Genomic DNA, 19,996 nt, shown 5'->3' with positions numbered 1-19,996 from the left:
TTTTGGAAAGGACCAAATAGTTGATACCTTAGACTTTGCAGGTCAAACAGTCTCTGTCACACTGACTCCACTCTGCTGTTGTGATGTGAAAGTGTCACAGAGGTCACGTAAGAAAATGTGTGTGGCCCGTTATAATAAAACTTTATCTACAGACACTGAAATTTGAACTTAATATAATTTCCACTTGACATGAAGTATTCTTCTTTTGATTTTTTTGACCACTTTAAAAATATAAAAACCATTTGTAGCTTGAAGGGTCATATGAAAACAGGCAGTAGGGCAGATCGGGCCCCCAGCCATCATTTGCTGACCCCTGAATTGGGTAACAGGTATATTAAAGGCCAGAATTATGCCTTCTTCATATAACCTTTAACCTGGTCCTTCTCATGCAATAGATGTTCGAGAGATGTTGAATTAAGTAGCAAATGTTGAAAGACAAAAGGGAGATATTTTAGAAGAGTAACTTGCTAAAATGTTTCAGAAAGATCCAATCTGTGTGATGACAGGCTGGTGGCTGGCGTGGCCAAGCCTGTCATGTGGGTGGGATGGTGACTGGTCCCAACTGTATCAACCAAGTCCTTTACCATAATCAGTCTTAACTGAAATCTTAAGTGATGCCAATGGTTTTACACCCTGCCTGCAAACTGCCTTAAATCCTTTTTTAGGACAAAATGGAAATATAAATAAATCTACGTAATATCTACTGATCAGAAAATGTGACCAGAATCACATTACAGGATGCCTTCTCCAGAGAAGCTAGAAAAACTGTCAGATTATGTTATATTGGCATTGGTCAATGTCATAGATCAGATTAGGAATTTTCCAGAATTAGGAAAATGGCAGATCGGTGTCCAAAAGCACAGACAGGCCCAGAATTTGATCCACCTCCAGAACTAAAGTGGACCCAGCTGGAACCTACAGATGCTGCCTGCTTTGCCTCCTGGTATATACATGCCTCCCTCCCCCTCACTCATCTTGTCTCCCAGACAGAACAAAAGCATTTGCCTCCAGCCAAATGAACCCTGTTCTCCCTGAAGATCACGGATCCGTGGACACTGAGATACTAAAGTTGGATGCACACAGGTACAGCTATGTTTTATGTTTGTGATTTGATTTCATTTAGGGAGCGAGCAAGTGTTAATTTGGATGGGGGACTCTCAAACAAGAATTCCATAAAAAGCATTTTTCAGTGCAGAACTATGACCAAAAGAATTAGGAGAACAGCTGTGTCAGGAGAATATATCTGGAGTACAAAGGGAACCTGAATAGAGATTGGAAAGGAGCTCAAGTTTGAATGACACATTTAAAATGTTAGTATGGGCGACTGGGTGGCTCGGGTCATGATCCCAGGGTGTTGGGATCGAGTCCCACATCGGGCTCCCTGCTTGTTGGGTAGTCTGCCTCTCCCCTCCCCACCCCCCCGCTTGTGCTCTCTCTCTCTCTCTCGTTATCTCTCTCTCGCTCTCTCAAATAAAATCTTTAAAAAAATAAATAAAAATAAAATGTTAGTATACCTGCACACATACACAGTTTTGAAAAGAACACAGAGTCACAGAGCGAGTCCAAATTCCTGGTATTTTACAGCTGAGGAAGGAGGTCCGTGGTATTATAGTGGCCGTCCAGAGCCCCAGCGTGGAGGCCAGGCCTGGCACCCAGCTCTCTTCTCAATCTGACACACGTGCTTTGCGAAGATGATGCAGGGAGGAAAAGAAAAGCGGCCTTTCTTTCATCTATGGCGAATTATCATACATAGCTTTGAAAAAAAAATTGGGGGGGGCGCCTGGGTGGCTCAGTTGGTTGAGCATCTGCCTTCGGCTCAGGTCATGATCCCGGGGTCCTGGGATCAAGCCCCACGTCAGGCTTCTCCCTCTGCCTGCCGCTCCCCCTGCTTGTGCTCTCTCTCTCTCACCATCGCTCTCTCTGTGTCAAATAAATGAATAAAATCTTTAAAAAATAAAATAAATAAAAATTGTTGGGGTGACTGGTGGCTCAGTCGGTTAAGCATCCCACCCTTGATTTCGCTCAGGTCTTGATCTCAGGGCCGTGAGATGGAGCTCCGTGCTCAGCGGGTAGTCTGCTGGAGATTCTCTTCTCTCCCTCTGCCCCTCCGCCTGCTCTCTCTCTCAAATAAGTCTTGAAAATTTATTAAGGTAACATATCTTATTGGAAAAGAGATTGCCCATGATACCACCCCTCACCTATAACCACAGTAATGCTTATTTCTAAGATGGGGTGAACGAACAGCTCATAGTCCTTCCTTATCCCTATATGGAACATACCACAAAAGTACAATAAGGCTTGAAAAAGGAGGGAAAACACTGGGGAAGAAAAGGGACAAGGAGATGGATAAAGCTTTCCCTCATCAGCATCCCCCCGCCCCCAGGACTTGGCACCTGGTAAATGCTCAGTAAATACTCAGACCTTCTTGGAACACTGTTAACAGTGAGATAAGAAATAGGGAAGGGCAGATGTAGAGAGCTAACCACAAAAGGGGGAAGCAAAGTCTAGAGAATCCTTGCAACTGGGCTGTAAATTTAAAATTATTCTAAAATTTGTTTAAAATGTTTAGAGAAGCTGGTGGGTTATCTCAACAGCTATTCTAGTTGACCAGTTATTTCACCAGATCCCTGGGGTTCTCAGATCGCCACCTGTGTGACATTGTGGCGAAACCTTTTTTTTTAGGTTTATTTCATTGGCTCAAACTCTCAAACTCAACTTCACATCTTATCACACTTGTAAAAATGCGTGGTAACCTCATGACTTAGTCACTTTCTCATTTAACACAAGCATCCTAACTGCTTGAGGTTACTCAGTTGGAGAATGGCGTTTGCGGTAACAATCACCTGAATCTAGTGAAGATTTTCAGGATTTTACTGCGTATACACACATTTTTCATTCAGAATTGAACTGTGCAAAGGGAGTTTAGGATAAGAACCTGTAATCAAGGAGCAGTCCTACTGGTTTCATTTTTTCGATTGGGAGTCAGGTTAGCTTTCAGCACTGGCAGCAAAATGGGGCTTTGAACCCAAGAAGGCCCGCCCTCTGCCGCCACAGGAAGGAGAGAGCGTTCAGTACGGTGGGCACCCGGGAAGGACAGAATTTTGCTTTTTCTCTTGTAAAACAGAAATTTATTTTTTAGAACACTTTTGGGCTCCCAGGCTCTTATTCTTTATATGCTCTCCCCTAACTTCCTCTTTTCTCTTTCCCTCTCAACTGACCATTAGGAAGGAATTTTTATGATGTCCTGTTTTCTGAAAGCAGCTTCATGTTCCTGTTCTAAAGTGTGGATTTCTTCAAGTTACTATGAACTGTGGTTGTTGGTTACTAAGTGGTCTAACTCTGTAGCTTACTTTTAAGAGATGGGCATTGCAACCGAAAGTCCTTTTTCACTCCCAGAAAACACTGTAACTGATTCCACAACCCCCCTGCCCCCAAACCTGCAGTTGGTGGCTTTCAAACTTTTTTTTTTTTTTGGCTTTCAAACTTTTGTTCTTTTTATTTTAACTTTTCAGACCCTCAACCTAAGTCATTTAAAATTGCGACCCAGTGCACACACGTACGTATGAGATTAAAATTCCACGGCTCAGGGCTTCTCTTCACTGCTAATTCTTAACCACCAGCACGTCTGCTCTCTTCTCTATCAGAGCCTCCCAGATGGGTGTTAACCTGCAATTTGAGTGGCGCCCCCTAGTGACCTGTCACACACATTTGCACGGGAAGCTGCTGCAGGAAACACTCGATTTTAGACCTCTTCTGCCAAAAACGGATGATGTTACAAAGATCAACTGAAAGGGAGAAAGAAAAAAAAAATGTGTCTGGAAAAATCAGGACTTCATAAGAGGCAAATTACCGTGACACCCTTTCGGGGGGAATCTGAGGTATATGTGCCTTATTGCACGGCACCTCGTGGTCTGAACGGGTCTGGCTGGACTCTTCCAAGAGTTCAGTAAAATATGGTGATTATGCCTGAACGCACCACATTAGCAAACTGCGCTGTCATTTTTGATGTCTAGAACGAAAAAGGCGTAAGCCTACAGAATGTCTTACGGTTGAGTATTTGCGATTATGAGTTTGCACATCTTAAGAACTCAACACGTTTTGTCAAAGTAATTTATTCTCAGAAAGGCAGACGGTGCGGGCTGGCCATCTCCACAGGGTGTGCAAGCAAAGGCCTGAGTCTGTGGGCATAGGGCCCTGGGACTGTTGAGCGCGTCAGCTTGAGTCATGGGAGTGTTGGGGACAGTGGCTGTCATGACACTCTTGGGAGAGGCTTAGAGGATAAAACCTGCCTTCATCCTGTGGACAAAACGGAGGCCTAGATCAGAGCAGTTGGCCAGAGAAAATGAGCACAAACCTGGATGTCGGCTTGGGGCCTGGGCCCAGGCCTTTTCCCTTCCTGTGTAATGCGCGCTGGCATTTGCCTCTCTGAATGCTGCAGCCACAGCGGACACGGCAAAAATCCCTGTGGCCCCACCATCTTGTGGCAAGTCCACTCCTGTAAAGACATCTCAAGGGTGCCTGGGTGGCTCAGTCGTTAGGCGTCTGCCTTGGGCTCAGGTCATGATCCCAGGGTCCTGGGATAGAGCCCCGCATCGGGCTCCCTGCTCAGCGGGAAGCCTGCTTCTCCCTCTCCCACTCCCCCTGCTTGTGTTCCTGCTCTCGCTGTCTCTGTCAAATAAATAAATAAAATCTTAAAAAAAAAAAAAAAGACATCTCAAGATAGGCCTTTCCAGAATGACTTCGAAAGGGAAACCGGGGGAGCTTTTGCCTGATAGCCAGCACTTTGGACAGACCTGTCAAATTACAAATCAGACCTGCTAGCATTCTCAGTCCAAATGAGGGGGGTGGGACCTAACCAAATGCAGCTGACAAAAACTAGGCCTAGAACCCATGGCTCAGCCTCCCATGCCGAGCTCTTTTTGCAAAGTCAGGATGCCTGAGAGGTAGAATGGAGTTTTGTTTATCCCTTTACAGTGCCTTTCCAGTACAGTGGCCAATTATGCAGCTCTGAGTAGGTTTCATGCTGTCACACTCTTGGAACTGTGGAGACATCATGCAATGGCCTTCTGCTATCCACTGAAATATTCCCACTTGAGGTGAGAAAAGAGCAAGATAAAAAGTCCTCTGCATGCTCAAAGGACATGCTCTCAACATGGAGTGGCCTTAAGGAGAATGGGATTTGAGATCAGAGACCGGGGTTCACATGCCATCTCCACCCTCCAGCTAACCGACTCACGTTCACGTTCAGTGTTTTTTAACCTCGTTTTCCCGCATCGGTTGAAAAAAATTCCACCCACATGGAATTGTTCACGTGACCTATTTGTAAAGGCACCTGGCACTGAGAGGACTCAAATTTCCTTTAAATTAGCTAAAAGTCAAGTTTTGTTAACTGAGTTGTATCTGGTCTGTTCCTGCATGTATATTCCCACGGAGACCTACACATTCCGGCAAAGGAAAACTCAAGATCATAGACACCTGGGGCGCCTGGGTGGCTTAGTCATTAAGCGTCTGCCTTCGGCTCGGGTCATGATCCCAGAGTCCTGGGATTGAGCCCCACATCGGGCTCCCTGCTCTGTGGGAAGCCTGCTTCTCCCTCTACCAGTTCCTCTGCTTGTGTTCCCTCTCTCGCTATGTCTCTGTGAAATAAGTAAGTAAAATCTTTAAAAAAAAAAAAGATCATAGACACCTAGGATCTCACGGCTGGTACAGGTCTGGGGGCACTTGGAATGGTCTGTGGCACACAAACAGGGACATCCATCCCCATTTAATTGCTCAATCGCCCTAACTTTGGGATCTGTCTTCAACTAATCCTCTACACTCCGACCTCCTATTCATCTCAAATAAAAGAACAAAGTTAGGTAACTCTTCAGTTTCCAAAGCTTTGTTATTTTGAGATGTCTAATAAAACTAACAGCAAAATCATTTGACTCTAAGAGTCAGTCTCCATTTGAAACTTGGATAAACTCCAAGTTTTAGGTGGGATGATAATCACTATCCCATAAGGACCTAAGGGACAGGCACGATGCATGCATTCCCCTGGAGCCCTCCCCAGCCCCTCATGAGGTGGGAACTATTATCCCTAGCTAGGAAAACAAGCTCAGGCCTGCGAAATAACAGAGACGCTGGATCTGAAGCCAGTCTGAGCTGGGTGCTGGTCTACATGGCCTGGTGCTCTGCTGGATTTGTGTGTCTTTCCCTATTCCACTGTCCCTCCTCCAGGACCCCACCAGCACTCAGGGCTTGTCACAGCACTGACGGTCCCGCGCCATCTTGTCCTGTGGGGGGGGGGGGGGCGCGGTTAGATTTATCTCGTGATTAAATTGTAAGCAGCACTGGGTCTCCACCCTCATGCACATAACTTAGATAAAATAACCTATAAATCACAACTGGGCAAAAACTTTTAGATTAGGAATGGCTTTCTGCTGGCAAAGAAGTTTTATTTAGCTATCATTTATATTTCAGTGACGTTTCAGTGAAACTTGAAAACAATTTCTCTTTCGCTAACTAAGCCTCAGAAACTCCGCACGTTTCACTTTAGATTCTGCAGATGCAGAAGTATTTGGTAAGTGAATAATTGCATGAGGAGAAAGGTATTCGGTTTTGACTGGTCCTTAAGTGCCTACAAACTTGGAAAATGCCTACAATATTATCCAAACCTGGGAGGGCTTGGATTTAAAGAGCTTGAAAAGGACAAAGGACGAAGTGACAATTTTGCTGCCCATTTTGAAGGACGGCAACAATGTTCACTAATATGCAAGCTATGCGGTCTTGGCCACATTTCTCTCCGGACCTCAGTTTCTATAGTTGCAAAAGGACTTAAGTTGGTAGATTGGTTTTTTTTTCACACTTCCACCACCGGCCATAGCAAGAAATTAACTTTCCATCATGACCTAGTACATACACACTTCTATCTGCAACAGATTTCGTGAAACACTACTCATCCTTAACTTGTGCGATACCTTACCTCCTGTTATGGTTTCTCTTATGAAAATACCGCTTGCCACTCACTAAAACGATCCCCTATTTGCAAACGTGTGAAAATCCCCTTTGGTCTCATCGTATCTAAGAATACAACTGTAGGAGTAGGAAGGTATTTTCTGTCTTCTTCTTCGCAATAATGCTTGGAAAATGATGAGATTTCTACCGTTGTGAGCATGTAGCAAGAATCAGTGCCACCTCCTCTGTTGTTTTACAGGACTCCTCCTGCCGGCTCAGGAGCATACTAGAGAGAAACGTTTTTTAGGAACTTCATAGGCTGCAGGGGTCTTATGATGCAGCCAACAGTGCTCGGACACCACAGTGGGTCGGTCCCCCACCAAGCTGTGGAGTGGACCCATAACTAGCCTTCTAGTTGATCTTTTCCTGCAGTAAAACTCATGAAGTCTCCTGCCCAGGCCCCTCTCCCCTTAAGCACAGAGGTGGCCGGGCCAGTACTGAAAAAGTTTCTCCTGGTGTTAACCTAGAAGAAGCACAAACACGTGAACTCTTTGCTGTGGGCTGCTTTGCAGTGTTTGCACAGTCCGGGCTTATCCTGTGTTTGTCAATGAGTCCAAAAGCTTGAGGGGACTTAGGTTCTCAGGGCTTGCAAAATGCCAAAGCAGACACGCAGTCTCTAAGCAAAACCAAGAAGCACGCAATTAAAAACTTTGTTTGCACAGATGCGAAGGCATGGAAATTTATATGGCAAGGTCTGAATTCCAAAGTTTGTTTGTTTTAATTACACACCCAACCAAATGCATAAAATTTCACAAAATGAGTGTTGTGAAAATGTCATCTGTTCTATTTTTAGCCTGAAATATGGAGCTCTGAAAAGCAGGGCTGTCATAAATTTTCACACTTGGGGATAAGAAGACTTCTAACCAGGGGGCAAAACACTCCCACGCCCAGATCTAACAGTGGTAAACAGTTTTTATTCAGGCAATGAAACATGGAAAAAATATATTAGTAATCATTATAATAATTTCATTTGTGTGAGTATAACTTTTACAAATATTTACCTGACATATAAAAGGGAAAGTAGTGTGCATATAAAATTTATGTAGATGATTATTCCACACAACACAATCCTGATAACAGTAGTCGATGAGGCGTTCGCTCCTCCAGACGAGAGGCTCCTCACAAGCGGCTGGGCGCCCGTGGGGACGCAGAGGAAGCAGATGTGTGGCTGACGTTTACTTGTTGGCACGTGAGTACAAATGGGTATCTACTGGCAAACACACACTTGCTAACAGCAACACTGAAAGGTTTACTGCTACCTCTGAGGTTTAAAAGGAATGCCTGGATCCCGTCCCCCTGGGTGACAAGGACGGCTCGGAAGCTGCGCGTGTGGCCAGTAATCTGCAGGCGGCCCCGTATCTGGACTGGGCGCAGTTTCAGAGTTCAAATCCGTACACGTCCATGTGGAAATTATTCACAGAGCATCCGTTAGCAATGTGACTAGGACGTACTTTGTATATATTTCAGATACCACTGAAAGGCAGAGGGGGAACAAAGTGACACCTTCACAGCTCTACGGTGAAGCAGGGATACAGGGAAGGTTCGAGCCACCCCTCAGCTCTGGGCCTGGCCTCCAAATGAGTTGGGAGCGTTATTCGGACTGCCACAGGCCGGCGTCCCACGCAACATCTCCATATTAGAACCATAACCAGAATATATATATATATGTAATAGCTGTAACCATATTATAGTTAATAAAGTCATTCCTTAGGAATCTTGTTTGTCCAAATCTAACTGCATGCTAAGAGGCACAGAAATGGGATCGCATTTGGACAAAGAACTACGAAAAGTGCAATCTTTAGTCTCCAGAATGCTGGCTCTGGGCACGAGGGCGTGGGTCTTCCCTGGAAATGCTGCCGTTGACATCATCTTCCAGAGGAGACCCTTAGAGAGAGAAGTGTCTTGTGTATCAGTTCCTTTACCTTTACTATGCGGGAGACTCAAGGTTTGAGTGGTACGTTGCTTTCCTAAAGCCACTGGAATCTGGAGGCCAGTCAAACCTTTTTGGACAGAAGTCTCCTCAAAATGCTACTTCTTTAAAATCTTTGAAGAAGATGACTTCTTAGACCTTTGGCTTGGCATTCTGGGATTCCCAGACTATATTTTATTCTTTCATAAGCAAATAATAATCTGTTATCTTTTAAATTCTTTAGAATATATACATCTTTACTTTAAAATCCTTTGCCTAAATCATTTAATCTTTCAACACTTAGTTTCTCTCTTCCCGACAAGAGGATAAAGTAAGAAACCCACGTCGTCCGAGAGCAAGCTCGCACAGTCACAGACTAGAGGGACGACAATCGTGTATGACTTGGGAGACGGCTACCGGCTGTAGTGAAGAACCAAAGGAAATAAACAGGGAGTGTTAAAGCTTCTGCCCCACCAAAAAAGGGTGTGCTGAATCATCTCTGACCACAGCACACCAGACTTACCAATGCCCTCTCTTTAAAACTCTATTCTGAGCTGTAGAACCACCGCTGGGCCCTCTGTTACCTGCCTTGATTGAAAATCAGTGTTTCATTCTGGCTGCTTAGTCAGCCCAGGAACGTTCGGGGCACTTGATGCTCCCCGTGTATAAACAGTGCTAATTCAGGGCTGTCTAATAAATATCTAAGTATTTGTGGGAGGGTTGCACAAAGTGTGGGACAGGAAGGAAGGGTAAAATTCAGCTTGAGTTAGCCTCCAAAATGAAACATGTATCTCCCCTTAGATTCCATATCATTCTGGAAGGCTGCCAGATCGTCAGAGTTCCTCACCATCATGTGCTTCTGTACTTCCTAATTTGGGCTGGGTCTGAAGAAGCTAGAAACCACGTGAGAAAACTGGGCTTCTCAATATTTCCAGAACAGTTTTACAGAACAAAAGGTTTGGGCAGGTCACTGGCTTCCAGGAGCTTCTCCAAATAAAGTAAATCTCAGGAGGTCTGACTATAACTGACCAGCCAACCAAGTGACAAACTGTTTGGTCTGTCTTAGCTAAATCTTCCCATTAAAATACTTTTAGATAAAGACTATCTATCTACACTTTGGCAAAGTCAAAAACTTAAGAAATAGCTCTGGGTTCAGAGTCTCAACAAGACTGATTACCTAATGCCCCCAAACCTGTCCGGGACAGCAGCTTCCTTTCTCCTCTCTTCTCACTCTTGTTAACACGCTTTGAAGCAAAACTCTAGGCTATGTTCTTACTCTTTAGAATTTTGAGAAAGTTTTTTTTTTTTTCCTTTTGCTTATTTTTCAAGAAAAACAAACATACTTCTTTCTGCCCAGGATATTCTGATTTGCCAGCTGAACAAGCTACATTTTTATTCTTGTTGGAGAATATCCATCTATGAAGTGAGGAGGAAGAACATTCCCTTGTAACAGCCATGGCTGAGAAGCCAGCGGCGGACGTTGCGTAACCAGGGCCCTTTCGTGGCCCTTGTGCAGCAACCTCATTCACTGGGGTCTTTTGGGGGGGGGGGGGTCTCTTCCACTAGCGTGCTAGGGAAGGATTGTCGTCACTTTGGTTTTCACACACCGCTACTTTTTTTTATATACATAAGAAGCCTAAATGGAGGACTACGGATTTAGAATGGAGACCACTATAAGCCTTTCATGCTTAAAACAGATCAATATAAAACAAATAAACATGGATATCTGACCAAAACACAGCGGCAAAAAGGTTTAGCAATGTTTCTTTCTGCAAAATGCAAAGTTAATTTCCCTAGTAGTGGAGGACCAAGAGAAATCCGTTCCACCAACTGGAGACACTTGTCCATCACGGACACTGTGGCTACAGTATGGTACTCACACTGAACCACAGTGACTGCTCTCAAAGCCCAAATGATTGTCAAGTCACTTCTCCAACCACAGATCATTTCTGTTGTTCTTTTTTGTACAAAATATTAAGACAGTAGGCTTTAAAATACAGCCTAAGCACCAATTACGATAAATGCATATTGGTAAGACGTGACTTCTAGCTTTAAAAGACATTAGACAGACCTTCCTGGGGCTAAAGATCGCACCCATGTGAATAGTACACTGCTAAAGAAAAATGCATTTTTAAAGATCTATAGAGGTTCTCCACTAGGCACAATTCATTGCTGAAGTTGGATCATGCAAGAGTTTTTGCAGGAAAGGTACGAAAACTTACATGTACTGAATATAGTGCATATCACCATGAAGACTTTCAGGGTGTAAGATTAAGACAAAAGAGTGTTTTCAAACACTGCATGGATTTGGTTCTGCCTACCAAATGGAAGGGTGTTCACTGACATTACATGGAGAGATTTCCATCTTGGGGTTAATGGCCCCATCACTCTGACCCACGTCCAGGAAGAGCTTCAGGAATTTGGTTTTGTGAGTGTTGTTCTGCCCCCTGCACTCCTCTCCTCCGGGATCCAAATGCTCTTTGTTTAACAATATTCAAAATGTGCTGATTTTTGGAGTGGTTCACATGATTTTTATAGCCCGTTTTGTTACACATTCTAAGTTTGAAAGGGTTTTTTGCCTTAAAAAAAAAAAAATCCAAAGAACAACGCATTACACTTGTAAAAAACCAACTGTTTCTTCTCCTTACAATGGCTAGCAGGGCTACAGTTACCTTTTAACTCAATGAGACTGCCTAAGCCTTTTACAAGTAGATTTTCTTTGCATATTTCAAATAGATGATGAAGGGTCAATGCTGATTTTGTAGCAACAAATAGAAGCAGAGGAGACAGAACGGCTCTGGGACAGACTTGCCAAACCTCAGCTTGGAGGGAGTCCAGCCAGTGCTGCCCTTCATGCTCTGGAGACTGACCCCAAAGGGGCCGCACTTGTCAGGGCTGAGGAGTAACCAAATACCAGGGCAACGAAACACTGTGGCAAAAAGTCTTCCCCAGACGTAAAACCTGAGTCTGGGGTCTTTGCACCTTCAATTCCCCAAAGTGTGAGGTTGGCATGCTGGGCCACGACTCTATTTCAAGACAGGGTTTTACATTTATGGAAATACGCTCTTGTGTGGAGAAGCTCTTATTTGACTCTGCTTCGGAGGAAAAAACCAGCAGCGTATATATATAAGCATATATGTGTGTGTGTATGTGTGTGTAGAAACAGGTACTCAAAGTCCCTTCTTGTTTACAAACTAGAAGTAACAATAGGCCAAATTATTTCCTCCCTCAAATAAGACTACCAATGTTGAACGCTAAATTTAAAAGACGAAGTAAATAGGTCACCAAAAAATGCAGACAGGTGGTGGACAGAAGATGATCCCAAAGAGGAGCCACAAAATCCCAAATTTAACATGCTTGGAAAAGAAAAGATGACTTTTAAAAATGAACTAAAGACAGAGAAATCACGCCCCCAAACTTAGCAGCCTGACCAAACCTATTGGTGGACAGTGCTCGGACGCCACTCCTCCCAGGACCGTGCGATGCTCTCGGGTTCCTTCCAGGGCTGTTGTGTCAGCAGCAAAGCGGGACAGGCAGCAGTGGGCATGTGCTTTTTTAAAGATTTTTTTTTTTTTTTCTCTGCAAAGGGACAATTATTCCTGGATAAGGCAAGATAACTGTGGTTAAGAGAAAAGCAGCCAAATGCAGATCTGCTGAGCTAATGGCGGAAAACTCAGTCAGTCTTCCCCAGCTTTGCAATCAGCTCGTCGCAGATTTTCGTTAGTTCCTCGATTTCTTGGTTCTGAAAGACAAATGACATGGTTATATAGGCCACTTTGCATCCTGAGATCAAGGCAATGACAACTAAATAGTCCCAAGGCTGACTATGCTCTGCCTTGACATCCTGGCTGAGTGGTTCCTAACTTTTCTACATCGGAGACCCTTTAAAGAAAGGGACCCTTCTCCCCTGAAAAATGTTCATGTGTTCCCCAAGTCATGCTTCAGTTGAGTAGGGGATGAGGGTAACCACTGGCCCTCTGCAGCTTGTCCATGAACTTTAGTCCTCAAATTTTCTTGTTATCGCAGGAATTACCTGCAATACTTGTTACAAACACAGGTATCTGGGACCTCACTCAGCCCATCAGCACCTCCAGGGACCTAGGATTCTGGAGTCTGAGTATCCCAGGGAACATTGTCTAGGAGTTAGCAGACCCCATGATAGAAACCCTTGCTCTAGGTGACAGGATGCCAGAGGCATGAGTACATAATTGGAGATACAGTAAGAAAAACATCAGAGGCACACACAAAAAAATGAAGTCCAAGAATCACTGAACAGTGAGAAATAGGGACCTGATTTTTATCTCCCTACAGAATTTCTCAACCATGGTACCACTGACATTTTGAGCTGGGTCAATCTTTGTTGTAGGGACTGTCCTGTGCATTGTTAGATGTTTAGTAGCATTTCTGGCCTCTACCAATGATCTGCCAGTCGTGACAAGTAAATATATCTCCAGACGTTGCCAATGTCCCCAAGAGGGTAAAGTTCCAATGAAGGGGCAAGATGGTGTCATGTATTACATAAAAAAACAAAAAGAAAGAAAAAAGGCAGCCTCAGAGCTAAGAAGTGTCTGGTCCCCTAAATTTTAGTTAATGCAATTTCCTCTCTGCATCCTGCCCGGGGATATTTCCTACTCATACGCTTGGGAATTAATGGTCTGCCTTGTTCGTGTCCACCTGAATCAGTTCCCAGAGGAGCTGGATCAAAGTGTCTGGGCAAAAAAGACAAGGATTGTCTTTCATCCAAATCCACTACAAGTTAGCCACTGCCAAGGAGGAAAACCAAGTGTCTCTCCGGTCGTCACACCACACCCCTCTGTGTACCTTCTGCTGAAGGGCTCTTTCCAGGGACTCCACCTTCATCTGTTCCTTCCGGAGTCCGGCATGGAGGGCTGCACTCTCGGCCTTTGCTTTTGTTCGAACCTGAGCGATCTCTTCATTGGCTCTGTTTGTGGTGTTTTGTTTGCAGAATAAAGGGACAAGAAACACCTGGTTAATCATCAGTCATAGCTAAGGAGTCAAGATACTAACCGCTGACATCTGTGAGACACAGATTAAAAGAAATGACAGCATGATAAGGGAAACATCAGTGACCTAAATCATTCAGTTTAAATTTATAAATATTCAATTGATACCCAACTGCTAAGGAAATTTCCAAGGTGAAAACCAGTGGCAGGATTAATCTCATAGGCCGCAGAGAGTTCAAAATTTATGTCACTAGAAAATGGAATCATGTGACAGTTTCTACAGCAATCTTAGATTTTTTTTTTTTTTAACCTAGGGCAATAGCAGGCAGGGTCTGTGGGATTGTTACAGGACACTAACCACTGACCTCTATGACACTAGAACTTAAAGTGACTTTATTAATGAGATACAACAGAAATTTTATTTATTTATTTATTTTAAAGATTTTTATTTATTTAATTGACAGAGAAAGAGAGAGACAGAGAGAGAGGGAACACAAGCAGGGGGAGTGGGAAAGGGAGAAGCAGGCTTCCCGCTGAGCAGGGAGCCCGATGCGGGGCTCCATCCCAGGACCCTGGGATCGTGACCTGAGCCGAAGGCAGTCGCTTAACCAACTGAGCCACCCAGGCGCCCCTACAAAAGAAATTTTAAAAACTATAAATGTCAATTGATAAATAGCCAGTTAATTGATGAAAGGAAGCTAAGAACTCAGTAGTAGTCAGAGGCATGCAAATTTAAACGATAAACTTTTAAAATTTATCAGATTGACAAATATTAACCAGGATGCTCTTTTTCTATGATGGCCAAGATGCAAGGAAACAGGCTCACCAGCTGATGGGGGAAATGAAAACTGGCGCTTTGTGGAGGGTGATATGGTTGCAACTATTATGATTTAAAATGAATACATCTGGGCACCTGGGTGGCTCAGTTGGTTAAGCGACTGCCTTCGGCTCAGGTCATGATCCTGGAGTCCTGGGATGGAGTCCCACATCGGGCTCCCTGCTCAGCCGGGAGTCTGCTTCTCCCTCGGACTCTCCCCCATCTCATGCTCTCTATCTCATTCTCTCTCTCAAATAAATAAATAAATAAAATCTTTAAAAAAAAAAAACAATAAAATGAATACATCTTCTGACCCAGCGATTCCCTTAAAGTAATGTATCCGCAGCAGTACTCCCACTTTGCGCAATTGTGTGCACCAGTATGTTCACTGAAGAATTGTTTACAATAGAAAAAAGCATGAAACTATCTAAATGCCCGTCGATAAAGGAATGGAATAATCCTACAACCTAATAAAAACAACTAAATGGAACTATACGTTCTGACGTGGAAAATGGCCATGATACACTATTAAGTGAAAAAGGAAATCTGTATTTTATAACTAAAAAGTCCAAAGCCATTTTGGGTAGTATTTGTAAAGGCACAAAGAAAAAACTGGAAGGACACACAATAAACCTTTGATAGCAGTACCTCTGAGAGTGAAAATGAGAGAGGGGAACTTGAAATGTTTTACAAATATGAAGATAAAGAGCAAAATGTACAAGTAGGTATCACTTTTTAGTTAAAAAATAAAGTTGGCAGCATTCTTCAGACTGTTCCTCAGGATAAATTCCAAATGTGCTGGATTTAAGGGTTAAAAAAATAAAGCCATAAAAGTATTAGAAGGAAAACATGGGAGAATATTTTATATTCAGCCCAAAGAAGATCTTTGTCACCAAGACAGAAAATCCTGAGTAAAAGAAATGACTGACAAATTTTGCTACATAAAAATAAATTCCTGTATGTCAAAAAACACTAGAAGGCAAAAGACAAATTAGAAAAATCATTCACAACTCATATCACAAAGGGCTGGCATCCTTAGTGCATAAATATAGTAATATATTTATATATATAATATATAAACTGACAATAGAAAACCAGGCAAAGAATAGAATCATTCACGGTAAAGCGAATATGTGTATAGACAGTTGCTAAAATAAGTTCAATTTTACTCATAAGATAAACAAAATCAAAACTACACTGAATATAATAAATGCTCTATTTGTTTATCAAAAAAAGAAAACCCCAACTAAACTGAAATACCACCTTTATCTATTGGATTTGCAGAAAACCAAAAATTTGGTCTGTTGGCCAAGCTGTGGGGAGAAGAGAAGCTCTCATACTTCATGCAGGGATGAAAGTCGAATGAGGGCAATTTGACAACATTTATCATGATTACAAATTCATATATTCTTTGGCCTAGTAATTCCTTTTCCAGCATACAGACAGCTCACCAAAATGCACGCCAAATGATAATAATCCAAGGTTCCTTACTGCAGCCCTGTTTGTAGTGGATGGTAAATAACCTGAGTGTCCCATAGGAGACGGGTTTGGTTAAATAAATGACACATTTCAACGCTGGAACACCATATGGCCGTTAAGAAAAATAATGGAAGCTCTTCATGGATTGCTATGGGAAGATTTCCAAAATACACCACTAAATGAAAAAAACAAAGTATGCTGTCATCTGTATAACAAAGGGAGAGTCTCACCACAGTAAAAAAACGGTGATCACATGGTGTGCTGGAGGTGTTAGTTAAGGCTACTGTTGTGTGATATAGAACTGGAGCAAATCAACAGGTCATACACCTTAAACTTGCACAATGATTTATGTTAATTTTATCTCCACAAAGCTGGGGGAGGGGGAGAAGGAGAAAAAGTAGACCTGCAAGGACTGGAGGAACTAACGACCAAATTACCTGTGGTGAGGAGGGCGGGGGAGGAAGGGTATTGGGTTGGGAGAGAGATACTGTGTATCTTTTTATTCTTTGTAATGCTTGAACCATGTGAAGATTTTACCTATTCAAAAAATTAAGTAAAATGTATGCGCACGTGCACACAGACACACAGACACACAGACACACACCCCCCAGTGCAACCTGGAATTGCCAAACAAGGCTGAGGGTTTTTCCTGGCCTTTTCCAATCTTCCCACCACACCATGAACCGTGAAACAGATTTATCGCGAGTTCTCACTTGTCTAGTTTTTCTTCTGCGTGGATCTTCAGAGCCTGGTATCGCTGTTCCTCTTGTTTAACTCTGGCTAAGTAATCCTGGGCACATTTTTTCAAGGCTTCTTCATTCTGTTCCAAAGTGACAATAAAAGAATAATAGAAATAAAAGAAACTGGTCATTTTATTTTTCTTCTACTAGTGACAAACCATGTACCAGGGTTTTTTTGAGAAAACAGGCACAAATAATTCTTACTGAAGAAATTCTAGATAATTTCTTCATGTATAAGTTTTCAAAACACAGTAAGTTTCAGTTATACCAATATACCCAGTTTAGGGAGGCCGTCATTCAAAAGTGAGTGGCAGTGGCGCCTGGCTGGCTCAGTCAGTAGAGCACATGACTCTTGATCTTGGGGTTGTGAGTTCAAGCCCCATGTTGGGTGTAGAGATTACTTAAAAAATAAATCTTAAAAAAAAAAGAGTTCAATAGTGAATGGCAATCTGAGTCTCCTTTTAGGTAAACTGGCCATTCTCATTTTTATTTTACAATGAAAAAAAAAAAGAATGTTCATTGCTATAAATGTATCTTATTGATGGTATGCAACTAAGGTGAATCAATATGCCCACTTACATGTAAATTTGAAAGATTATTACTTATTTTCTTCTAGAATTATAGCCTGAATTTTTCAGTGCTAAATTTTCCCTTTACTAATATTAAATTGGTGAATTATCAAAACAATTTCTAGAATTCTCCTAAGGTCTGAGGGTTCCACACTTACTACACTCCATGCCACACTCTGGCTGTAGCCTGACCTAGGAGGGGAATGACCAAGACACGTCACCTGGTGAGCCAGATGCCTGAACCACCACAGAAAGAGAAAAGAGGAAAGAACACCTCTACCTTCACTGGAACAGAAGATAGAAGGCCAATGATAATGGACCCCGAGCCCCTATTTAGAAGGCTATCCACATCTCTGGCATCTATGTTTAAAGATCCATTACCAAGAAAATACACTACTAAGGAGACAAAAGCAAAAGGACACGCTACCTTCTTGAACCCTTCCAGAACGCCTTTCAGGTTCTCGTATCTCCTGAAGAGATCAGAAAGGGACCTTTCCACAGAATTAAGGTCAGCCAGGGCCTGCTCCTTCTCCATGGTCAGTTGCTGGAAGCTTTTCTGAGAGGTCATACTTGTCCTCTGTTCATCTTCTGTGAACCACAATCAAAAGTGAAGGCAGAGTCATACAACAGATGGTTATCAGCTGCCCTCTGTGAGCTAAGCCGTATTCTTGGTGGGGGACCCAGCAGTGGACATAACAAAGTTCCTCTCAAGGACTTACGTTAGTGGGAGATTCAGATGGTGACAAGTGATGAGGGGAAACCAAAGCAGAACAAGAGGGGTGGGGTTCCTTTTTCAAATAGGTGGCCTCTCTCAGAGGGATGCAAAGGAGCTGAGGGTGGGAGCCATGCAGCTATCCAGGGAGAATATTCCAGCAGAGGAGCAGCTATGACAAAGGCCCTACACTGGGAAGGCATGAGGTGACGTGGACCGTAGAAAATATCATTTCAGTGCTTAAGCAGAGAAAGACTTAGGCAGTCAGTCCTGACAATATTGGCTGCAGAGTTATTTCTAAATTCAATGCATGAGCACCAACTACTGTTGGTTTGTAAAAGGTACCAGTGTGTCAAATATAGGGAAAAAGTACAACTTGCAGCAGAGTAAGGACACTGCACCCAAAGGAAGACCCCACCCAGGGGTACTGATGATATGAGTAGGCCATCAACCTTCTGGGTGCCAGGTGGAGGGTTTGTCACAGAATTCAAGCATTTGCTAGCCTCTAAAATGAACCTAACTATGGCTGATGCTCATTATTTGCGGATTGTGTCCTTGTGAATTTATCCACTTGCTAAAATTTATTTGTAAACTAAAAATCAGTGCTTGGGGTGCATTCCTAGTCATGTGCAGAGGGGCAAAAAATGTCAGTCACTTAACGTGCACATTCTCAGCTAAGGCTGAACCAGACGACACACTGCCTCCTTGTTTCATACTGTAAATAAGTATCCTTTTCAGTCTATTTAGTATCATGATTTTTGCATTTTTGTGCTTTCTGGGTGAGCAAGAAGGCTGTGATGTGCCTTACGGAGAAAATACCTTCGTGAGATCATCTTCATTCAGGCACGAATACAGCACTGCGCCATGAGTTCAATGTTAATGAACTGACATTAAACCAGATGTCTTTAAACAGAAATACAATAAGACAAGGTTATGTATTGACAAAGATGTTGTGACCAGAGGCCCGCAGGAACCTCACCCTGTACTTCCCCTAAAGCAATAGCTCAGTATTTGCTAATTCAGTGTTTGTGGCAACGTTGTAGAACGGAACCACTGCAAACAGTGAGCATCAACTGAACCTAAAAGAGGGACAAGTGGAAGCTCATATTCTGATTTGAAAATCATCTATGGAACCTGTGACTCACACCAAAGAAAAAGGCCAGGGGCGCCTGGATGGCTCAGTCGGCTAAGCGTCCGCCTCTTGGTCATGTCCGGCTCAGGTCATGAACTCAGGGTCGTGAGATTGAGCCCCAAGTCCAGCTCCCCGCTCTGTGGGAGTCTGTTTGAGAATCTTTCTCCTTCTCCCTCTGCCCCTCCGCCACACGCACTCACTCTCTCTCAAATAAACAAGTAAAATCTTAAAAAAAAAAGTCCTTACCAATCATTTGGGCAATGGTCTTTTCATATTCAGCCACAATTTTCCTTAAAAAAAAAAAATTATTATCAGAAGAGAATTTTCAATGGAAGTTGGAGAAATGCTGCCCTAAACAAACACATTAACAAACGAACATTTGAACACTGTATATGATGTTCAATGAATATTTAAATGATGTTCAAATGAACAAATTTACATAACCCAATTATCTGCTTTGGGGCTTTTTTAATATTAAGGTAAGATTTGTTAACGTTCAAAAAAAGTTTTTCTGAAGATTTTATGTTTAACAAGCCTTTCATTCTATTTATTTTATCTATAGAAACTGCCTTCACTTTCTCTTTGAACCTCATGTAAATGACCTCAAGGCAATAACATTAACTCTGCCTGGACAAATCAATCTTTTACAAAGTAAGTGAATGACATTCTTGGGGTTCT

General features: G+C 42.8%; 1 protein-coding gene across 7 annotated transcripts in view; it reads right to left on the bottom strand.

Annotated features, from left to right (window-relative positions):
• Positions 1-7,890: 7,890 nt before the first annotated feature.
• Positions 7,891-19,996, bottom strand: part of TACC1 (transforming acidic coiled-coil containing protein 1) — an 88,996-nt gene continuing 76,890 nt past the window's right edge. For all 7 annotated transcript variants that reach the window (XM_028124033.2, XM_028124034.2, XM_028124031.2 and 4 more), the window contains 5 exons: positions 19,565-19,608; positions 17,902-18,062; positions 16,879-16,985; positions 13,727-13,847; positions 7,891-12,647 (listed from right to left, as the gene is read on the bottom strand). In XM_028124033.2, the coding sequence (XP_027979834.1) occupies positions 12,579-12,647; positions 13,727-13,847; positions 16,879-16,985; positions 17,902-18,062; positions 19,565-19,608 (502 nt within the window). In that variant the 3' untranslated portion in view covers positions 7,891-12,578. The remainder of the gene's footprint in view (positions 12,648-13,726; positions 13,848-16,878; positions 16,986-17,901; positions 18,063-19,564; positions 19,609-19,996) is intronic.

This window comes from Eumetopias jubatus, unplaced genomic scaffold, assembly GCF_037043125.1.
Source record: "Eumetopias jubatus isolate StellerSeaLion01/CBP00866 unplaced genomic scaffold, mEumJub1_p1.0 scaffold_2, whole genome shotgun sequence".
Taxonomy (NCBI): Eukaryota; Metazoa; Chordata; class Mammalia; order Carnivora; family Otariidae; genus Eumetopias; species Eumetopias jubatus.
This window is presented reverse-complemented; position numbering and strand designations above follow the sequence as displayed.